Source organism: Dendrobium catenatum, unplaced genomic scaffold (assembly GCF_001605985.2).
Source record: "Dendrobium catenatum unplaced genomic scaffold, ASM160598v2 fragScaff_scaffold_52, whole genome shotgun sequence".
NCBI lineage: Eukaryota > Viridiplantae > Streptophyta > Magnoliopsida > Asparagales > Orchidaceae > Dendrobium > Dendrobium catenatum.
In genome coordinates, this window is record NW_021318514.1 from 55,996 (window position 1) to 66,047 (window position 10,052).

The 10,052-nt window shown below is 35.9% G+C and overlaps 1 protein-coding gene across 1 annotated transcript; it reads right to left on the reverse strand.

Annotated features, from left to right (window-relative positions):
* Positions 1 to 321: 321 nt before the first annotated feature.
* Positions 322 to 8,882, reverse strand: LOC110111062 (tropinone reductase homolog At5g06060). The gene is made up of 5 exons (XM_020842754.2): positions 8,731 to 8,882; positions 8,446 to 8,653; positions 2,521 to 2,737; positions 2,133 to 2,239; positions 322 to 702 (listed from the first exon to the last, which is right to left on the reverse strand). Exons 1-5 carry the CDS (start codon positions 8,823 to 8,825, stop codon positions 511 to 513), a joined length of 819 nt encoding a protein of 272 aa, XP_020698413.1. The 5' UTR covers positions 8,826 to 8,882; the 3' UTR covers positions 322 to 510.
* Positions 8,883 to 10,052: the final 1,170 nt, after the last annotated feature.

Genomic DNA, 10,052 nt, shown 5'->3' on the forward strand with positions numbered 1-10,052 from the left:
TATATCTTTTCTAATTATCAAAATTTTTACATTTAAAATAATTTTTATAATAAATTTTCTTTTTTTATACAACTTGATTCCACCATTCACCAACCACCAATTATTTTTACTGGTTTTTCATTTAATACTCGAATCACATCTTTTGCAAAATTTGTAATATTACTATCTATTTTTTCTATGATATGACTCGATCTAATTGACCTATGAATGACGTCCGATGATCATACAGAATAATTTCTTTCTCCGTCTATAGAGCTTCCTTTAGATGTAAAAAAGGCGCTAGAAGAAAGATTTATTTTTTTAATAAAAAAAGAAGAAGAATATATCAATAAGAGCACCATTGCCAAAAGCTTGAGAACGGTTGTTTTGTTTCTAACATTATTAAGGGCAGGCCATTATACCATCTGTTGCCAACTATGGTAAAGTCATAGTAAATCTGGGTTTAAAAAAAGCTTGGCATGAACATTACTGAAGCAATAAAATGTCTTTCAATAGACGTATAGTCCTGCTTCAATCTTTGGGGTATGGGTAAAATCCATTTACTGTCATGCCACCATCAACCGAAATGATTTGCCCAGTTATATATGAAGCACAAGGCATACAAAGAAATGCTACCAGCGATGATACTTCCTCTGCTTCTCCAACACGATTTAGAGGAGTTCGAGACACCACGCTATTAAGAAAGTTCTCTTTCTCCAACAACTGTATGAAAAAAAAAAAAAGTATGAGGATATTGGACAGAGATCCAATTATGATGGGCTATATAATTATTATATCTACTTTGAAATATATATATAGCACTAATCTCAATGTAGATTCAATGATAATGAAGCCCACACCCTGACTAGATTTCGATAAAGATATCCTGACTTAATGTTTTTTCAATTATCAAGAAAAAATGCTTGATTTCTTGCTCAAAAACCATTTGAACAAATAATGTAGATTACATAATACATACACAACTACAATAAATCTTTAAAAAGAAGATTTCGATTGGGATTGCTTTTTTACTGCTTGATAAAGCAAATTTTTAGTACAAAAATTTACAAGAAAGCTGCTTTAAGAAGCAATAAGAAAGCCGTCCCAAATGATGTCTAAATCAAATATGATCATGATGATGCTCAAAACAATCCATCATAAGCTAATTATATGTGGCTTTTTTTTTTTAATCCATTCATGCTAATCTTTTTTTAAGATATTTGAATTCAATTCATGATTCTACAATAAGTTTAACAATTTTGATGTCAACCTAATAACTAACCTTAATTTTTGTCATCCAAATTTAGAACTAGAATGATAAATTTTATTTGCCAGCATCTATAATTTAGATACTTCTTTGCACGGACATCTAATCTCATTAGCTTTGTCTAATCTTATCTATTCAACTTAGGCTTCAATTGAGATGACTTTCACACTGCTTCTTAAAGCAGTTTTTTTTTTTATAAAAATTAAAATTTTTGTACTAAAAAGCTATTTTAAGAAGCGGGACGAAAGCCGTCCCAAATAAAATCTTAATATGCCTTTGCTTCTCATATTTGTGTGCATGAGTGGTGCTCAAGCTAGCAGAATCAATGTTAACTGTGACGTAATTTGGAAGTTGTTTAACACTCCATACCAATCCTTTTATCTCATATCCAACACCCTTTTAACATTCCGATCTCTAGTACAATCCTACTCCTTCGATACTAAGATATAGCCATGATTTTTTTTACATCAAAAATGAAAAACAGAGAAAAATAAATAGCAAAAGCGGGTCAGTCATGCCAATAGATGTAGTAGAACAACCATGAAAGAAATTCATAAGGTTAAACATAAGAGATTAAGAAACATTAACCAGTAAGCAAGCCTCTAGTTTTTGTATAAGCTATTAATTAAACCTATTTTGCAGAAATTCATTTTGGTACAATTTTCCTCCATGTTGCGTTTTGCCTATTCCATTTTCTTCTTCATTGTTCCACATAAAGTTTACCTACTTATGTTATAGTCGAATCCAACATCATTCATTATGATACATGTCTAAATTATTTAATTCTATCTTCTAGTTTTGCAATACATCGCCATCAAAATCAACTTGTCTATTACATGGTGAGTAAATTAAGCATTTAGATAATAAAGTGCTTAAAGTATCTTACATGGTTTACGAGTGAAGTCTTGATATACCATGGTGAAACAGAATTGATACGAATGTTGTCTTTTGCCCACTCACATGCAAGATTTTTTGTGATCTGATTCATTGCAGCTGCAAAGAACATGCAAACCAAGAGAATGAGAAAAAGAATGATACCCAACGCGGCTTAGCTCATGTGGGGGGAGCTCGGCTGGGCAAAGCCCAGATCCCGGGCTCAAATCCCATGGACGGCCGTGACAACGTTAAGTGTTGGCCCGGCTAAATTGGTGTGGGTTTCCTGCTAGGTCGACCGAGATTTTCTCGCCGCTTTGCGGAGGGGTTCCTAGTCACAAAAAAAAGAAAAAAAAGAAAAAAAAAGAATGATACTGTGTATGTTACGACATATGTTTTACCTTTTGTGGCAGCATAAATTACACCGCTAGATATGGCTACCACACCAGCAACCGAGGAGATGAATACAATGCTCCCGTTTCCCGAGGCTTTGAGAAGAGGATGTGCAAGTTGGCAAATATGGAATGCTGCATCAAAGTTGGTCTTCATAATGAAAGAGTAGTCCTCTTCAGAATAATCAACTGTAGGTTTCCTTATATTTGTTCCAACATTGTTTATCTGAAAATTAGATAATTTATCCATTTTATTATAAAGCAAAAAATACAATATATCATAGTCATACTACTCATAAACATAGTGGTACTAGAAGAAAGCATGAAAATGGAAAATGAGAACAAATGGAGGCCTCATAAATGTGAATGATATACTAAAAAAATACACAAAATAAATGCATCAATAAGAACTTTTAACAAAATTTTATTACTGCACAATTTAAAAGAAATCAGCTTGGTTTGGCTGTTGATGGATCAACATGATTAAAATACAATTTTTTTTATTCAAATAACTCGATTCGATGCTAAAAAAGGTTATATTACAGCACAATTAAATAGAAATGTGCTTAGTTTGGTGTCCATGGATAAAGTAGATTAAAACATAAATGTTCACAGGCCCAAAAAGACCAATAAATTGATGGTCAGGATCGAGAAGCTGAAATTGAGCTTAGACTCCTGGCAAGTACATTGAACCCTTTCCTTGGACAAGAACTTCATCTAGTTTATAAAAGTATATCACGCCTGGCAGAAGAGAATGCCATTTTATAATTATATCATCCAAAAGTTAGGGATTTAATGATACGCCAATAAATTCTTCATACAAGTAATAGCATCCTAATCAATCTAACACTTTATAATATAATCTGATCATATAAGAATACACAAAAATAGCAATCCAATATAATTTGATCAAAATTGAATAAATTCACGCTAGTCTTTGATATTTAGTTAAATAAAAAATACTAGATTTAATTTCTAATGCCCTATTTCTATTTAATAAAAATAGATAATATATGTCTTAAAATTATGATGTAACACGATATTATGCTACCTCTGCACAGAATGCTCATCCATTCACGCCTTTGCAAGATATTAAAGTACAAAGAGGAATCCAAATTTCTGATAACCTTTCATCCAAAGAAAAAACAAGTACTTATAGCGACTAATGGATAAGCGATTATAAATTTAAAAAAAAAAAGATTTTAAAGAATATTCTTTCTAATAAAAAAAAATATTCCTTTATATTAAAATAAGCACGGTGGTATATTAGCAGGAGTTAATAGAAGAGGGTAATAGAGTAGTAATACTTAAAATTCGGGTTGCACTTCACTGATACAGTTGTTTGGTGGTATACTAATAAAAAATACAGCAATATTTTACTGTTCAGATAACTTGGGAAGAAGAAGAAGAAGATTAGCGGTGTAATATAGACGAGAGCTGCTCACTTCTCATCTAGAATAGAAATATCATTTGTCCTTATATATTTTTTTTCTTTTCCCATAAGTTTATACTTGGAAATATCTGAACTGAGAATATTTGTGGTCCGTCATTGTTGAAACTAAGGTTTTTGTGGGAAAGCTTTTTTAAAACAACTTTTTAATACAAAAAATAAAATTTATGTACTAAAAAGTTGCTTTAAGCAGCATTAAGAAAGCCGTTTCTAAGACAAAAAAATATAACAAGTTCTCCAATCATTTTGATTGTTGGTAGTTTGCATTAAAAATTTGAACTATGAATGGGATAATAGAAAATTACAAAAATCTGTCATAAACAATGCTTTTAGTCGACATTCAATTTTCTTCTATGCAAAATATTGCTCACTTGGATAAACAAACAATTGGGAAAAATTCTACAGCATAAAGACCACCGAATAGTACTTTTTATTTCATAATTTTGATGAATTGACAAATCGTTTAAATATTACAGAAATTTTGATGAATAGCTATTTCTATTAGTACTGATCCAGATAACCGTACGTCATGGGAGCTTGTCAACCCCATTCTTGGCTTGACAATTTGGAGACTGATGAGACTTTCAGCACGCGGCCAACTATTATTATTGCAGTTTTCATTCACTGTCTAATTTTTTAAATGTTCATCATTCAAATTTATTTAGAAAATTTTATTATGACTATTATTATTATTATTTTTACCATCATTTATATTTCTATTATTATTATATATTTATATTTTGTTTTTTATTAGTAAAAATGTGAAAGATTGAGGGTTGAAATTGGATTGAGAGCCATCCATAAAACATGCATCAACAACAACAACAACAACAACAAGCTTTTATCCCACTACATGGGGTCGGCTACATGAATCATTTTTCTCCATTGTGTCATGTTGAAAGTTAAATTCTCATTTAAATCTAATAAAAAAAGGTCATTTCTAATATTTTAACAAGTGTTTTTTAGGTCTACCTCTACATTTCTATAACATAAATCAATATAATACATCTACTTTCCTAACCGGGTCATCGAAAGGCCGCCGTTTTTGTGACCAAACCATCTAAGACGACTGCCTCTATCTTATCTTCCACAAGAGCTACTCCAACCTTTTCAAGTATACATTATGTCTCTAAGAGTAAAGCCACTCATCCATTTGAGCATCGTCATCTCTAGAACACTTAACTTAATATTATGCTTCTCTTTTAATGGCCAACATTCTGCACCATAAAACATTGCAGGTCTAACCACCATGTTATAAAATTTTCCCTTAAGTTTGAGGGGACTTTTCTATCACACAACAAACTCAATACATTCCTCCACTTCAACCATCCAACTTGAATTTTACTAATAATAACTTCATCTATTTCACCATTACTCTGAACAATAGACCCAAGATATCGAAAACATGTACTCTATAACTTGGACTGGTTTGTCAAAGCGTGAAGGCCGAAGAAGATTATAACACTGGCAAGTTTTCTAACGCGAGTGTGTTAGCATTGAGACATGTAGGTTGGTAAACATAGTGAAAGAGAACTCCATAATCATTTCCCATTTCAAAATTAGTTTTTACTCTTTGATTGCAGGATTAGGATGATGATCTTTAATCCAAGGGGACTTGTTTGGCTACAAATTGGATTTAGTAAATAAGAAGATTAAAATCTGAAAACCCTTTGGAATCACAACCATTCAATCAAGTTAAATCCTACAAACTATTTGGCGAGAAATTTTTAAATCTGTTAAATTTCCTATAAATAATAAGATTTAACAAATTATGAATTTAATCAATAATGATGTTAAAATGGGGTATTTTAAAAACAGTAAGGCTTCATTTGGGAAGCCTTTCCTACTGCTTCTTAGAGCAACTTTCTAGTACAAAAATTAAAAAAAATTGCATTAAGAAGAAATAAGAAAACTATCCCAAATAAAGCCTTAAAGTCACCAAATTAAGTTTGGCAAAATTTAATTTAAATTTTGCTTGAGACCTGCCTAATATGGAAAAGGAAAAAAAATCATCAGTCCATCCTAATATGATTTTTCCACCAAACCACCCCAAATTCATTGTACAATAGGAAAAAAATAAAAATAAAAAATCAACAAGTGCAACCCAAAATGATAGGACCAATATTTGCTTATAGAAAATGTTAGGATTGGTCCAAGTTTAGGCTATATTATTCCGCAAGATTTCACACCTACGTAAAATCTCTATAAATACGGGTTATAGGTTGATGTGTAAAGAACCCAAAACCTGCTATAGCCCATTGAAGTGAAATAAAGAATTCCTGTGCGATCTCTTTTCTCTCCTCCCTTCACTCTCTTTCTTCCAATAAGCTTAAGAAGAGCCTTCTTCTCCCTCAAGGAATTCTTAACAAATGGTATCAGAGCCAGGTAGAGGCAATCTCGAGGTGGAGGAAGGTTCTTAATCAAAGAGAGGAGGCAGAGCCTGGGGCACATGGGCAGGATGCGCGGACGTAGGTGTTCTCGCAGGAAGAAGGACACTTACATTTGCATGAGGTGGGCAGGAGAGGAGGTCGGACGTCTGGTCGGGTTCTCAGGATCGGACACAGGTGTAAAAAGTGTCGTCCTGTGGGCTTGGGAACATGAGAAGGTGAAATCGCATAGATCGCACGGGCAAGAGAATGCACGGGAAATCGCGCAGGAGATCGCACAGGCTAGTAGGGCGAATGTTGTAGGGGCCTAGGTGGATGCGAGCCAGGCGAGCGAGCGCGAGCATGCAGCGCGGACACTTTGGTGGGCCAGACGCGGGAGCAAGAAGCACAAATTCATGCTGGAGGACCTAGGAGCCATGATCGGGGCATGTTCAATCAGCCCTAGGTACGCACAAACAGGAGACTGGCCAGCAAGAGGCATGATTGGGACTAACCACGCAGAACAAGCAGTTTTGTGCATGGGCTAGGCTTTGACTGGAGTTGGGGTAGCAAAGGGGTTGTCGTAGGTGGGAGTAGGGTCATTTGGATTTGGAGTGTCGGAGCAGCGGAGACAAAAGCAGTATCAAGAACCTCAGAGCGAAGCTTGCGGGATAGATCACGCTGGAGGAAGCCACACGTAGGAGTGCGCAAAAAATGGGCACCAGACTCGAGATCGGATGGGTGGTTCTTGTGACGTCACAGGTCATAGCGCACATAGGTGCCAGGAGAAGACAGGAGAGCCGGAGGGTGCTTGATGCTAGAGCGTATGCGTGACGCATGATAGAAGGTCTGAATAGCAGGCGCAAGAGCGTGAGAGCTAATGATGCACAAGGTACGGGCATACAGATCACGAGAGGACCGATGATAGGAGTAGTCACACGTGGTTTAGAACCGCGAGAGTGCAAGCTAGAGCCATGGATAGAAATGCACAATGGTGGCTAGGTGCGAGCGGGATCCGGCTCGATTCGATGGGTTTGCTCCTGGAGTAAGTTCAGGGAGCCGGTTGGATCGATCGCAACAGTTGCAGTTACAGGCATACGAATGTTCTTGAAGTCCAGAAAGAGAGAGTAGGCGGTCGGGAGATCTCAGGTGGAGACCAGCCAGAGCCGAGCTGTGCTTCGCAAGTATGGGCCACAAGCATGTTGGTTTTAGGTTTGCGTGGGGGATCTTTTGCGTATGGGAGGTGGGCGACAGGTTTTGCACCAAAGAAGGCAGAGACGAGGGCTTGCGATTGTGAGTTGTAGCGCGGGCTAATCCGATGGCAATCTTCTTCCCCATGAACCAATCAAGTTTGGGCACATTAGGCGCCTATTCTTGTTATAATGGAGAGCAACATTGAGGCTTCTCAAGCGGATGTCTTCGTAAACCAGGAGGTGCTCGTCGTTGACCTTGCAATTACCAAGGAGGATGAGGTTGTGATGCTTGATATTGCCAATGGTCTCCATCTCGTCCGTGAACTCATGAACCCCTTGACCAGTGATGTGAATGAGCTTCTTGATAGCAAAGATAGCGACCTTAATGCAGCATCAATGCTTACTACCATAGAAGCCTTCCTAGTACCATTGGCATCGCAGCGAAGGGCTTGTAGGCGAAGGAGAAATCTTCATGGTGGATTCACAGAGCATAATGGCGACGTTATTCTTGGAAGGGCGGTTGTCGAGGCAGTGGCTGGCGCAAAGGAGATCAATGTTGAGGGCTTGGACCATTTCTTCGACCTGGATGTCATGTTGGCCTTGGAGATCTCTCTTTCAATTTTTTTTATGTTTAGACATTATAAATCTAGATCAAGGTCGAGATTGTTGATATTTGATTTAGATTTAAGTATTTAGTTTAGGTTTTACTATTTTTTCCCTCTAATTGTTTTACTATAAGGTGTGGCTAGTACGTGTTTGATGAGAAAATTGAATAAAGCTGAGTTTTATTTTCTTCCAAAACCCCTCTTCCTCTCCCTCTCCTCCAAGAAGCTTATTTCCCCTCAAGAAATCCCAACAGATAAATCAAATCGCAACATAAAATATCAACAAGTATTTTTGAGAGTGGGTTTATCCATATACTCACAAGGATATTGAGCTTTCCATCAAACACCGAGGATACCTTCTGTATCAAATCCACCCGCTGCTCCCGAACGGAGAGGTCGCAAATAGAGCCAGAAACGCGTAACCCTAACCCCTCCCATTTCTTCAAACAATCATTAAGCTCCGATTCTTTCCGAGAGCACGTGTAGACAACCGCTCCCAGCTCAGCCAGCTCCTCCACGACCGCGTTACTGATCAAACAAGCACCAAACCAAAATTTTAACAAGGTGAGGTAGAGAGAGAGAGAGTAGAAGAGAGAGAAGCGGACCCGATTCCTCTTGTGCCACCGGTGACGAGAGCCGTCATTCCTTCAAGCGACCATCGCCCTGCTTTACGGCACTTCCCGTGCTCTGCATCACCCATAACTAAAATGCAGCAGCTCCTCTCTCTCTCTCTCTCTCTCTCTCTCTCCTTCTTATATATTTGGAAGGATGAAACCCTTATCCTGTTGGTTTCAGACTTCTATTTAATTTAGTCAATAGTCATTACCAAGGTTTTGATAATCGGACCGGACAACGAATCGGAAGAAAGAGAGGTTCAAAGTTTGACCACCGGGGTCGAACCGGCTGACATAATATATTAATATTATAAAATTTATAAAATGAATTATACATTTTCCTCTAATAAATTCAATCTAGCTACATTTCATTTTCATATTCAACTCATAAAATAACATAAGTATTACATCAATTAAATTCATAAAATATAAAAAACATAACACATAATATAAATGTGGCATCAAATAAGTAAATAAAATAATAAAATATAAGCAAATATTTCATAAATAAGTGAATAACTAACCAAATAAGAAATTTTTGAATGCATACCTTTTGTCAAGTGTTGGATTTTGAGGAAGAAACCTTCTATAATATGATTTGGATTTTTGCAGTGTTGCTTGGTTTTGCCAGAAGCATTTCAAAATTCGTCTGCCATATAAAATTTGTTTTAATAAAAGAATAATTACAACATTCAACAAATAATTAAATACCAACAAGGAGTTATAGGATTAGAAGCATACCTTTTTGCATGCTGCTATATTCCCCTTAACTCCTGCTAGATGTTGTTTCATTCTATTTATTCCTCCTCCCTTGTACACAATACCACAATGCAAACATTTGAATTGTCTCTTCCCCTCAGCATCTTTAATCTCACTAAAATGATTCCACGCAATATCCACTTTTTCACGCACACTACTACTTGAAGCTGCACTCTGAGTTCCAGATGCTTCCATCCTCATATGATCAACTAAATACAATCACAATAATGAATTTCATATGAATTATGAATTTAAAGATTGAGTTCTTTGAATGTAGACATGCCAAAATGATAGAGTTGGCTATGAGCAAATGTAAAAGACTAAAAAAATTGCAAATCGGATACACAACAAAGTCTAGAAAACCTTGGGATTAAGATGAATTATGAGGATTATGCTCTAATTATTAATATAAATCTGAAACAACCATATAAAAATTTTAAATACAAAAGACAACTACATTGAGGGATTCAAGTCATTCAACAAATAAATAGATATTGCTAACAAATAATCATATTGAGATAACATGGAAATCCAATAAAATAAAAACTAAAATA

What these genes read in the sequence shown, in the direction of transcription:
- LOC110111062 (XM_020842754.2), bottom strand. Translation starts at nt 8,825, where the DNA reads ATGGGTGATGCAGAGCACGGGAAGTGCCGTAAAGCAGGGCGATGGTCG. An exon ending in AATTTATGCTGCCACAAAAG is followed by an intron (nt 2,240 to 2,520) that starts GTAAAACATATG and finishes TGTTCTTTGCAG; the next exon opens with CTGCAATGAATCAGATCACA. An exon ending in AGACTTCACTCGTAAACCAT is followed by an intron (nt 703 to 2,132) that starts GTAAGATACTTT and finishes TTTTTCATACAG; the next exon opens with TTGTTGGAGAAAGAGAACTT.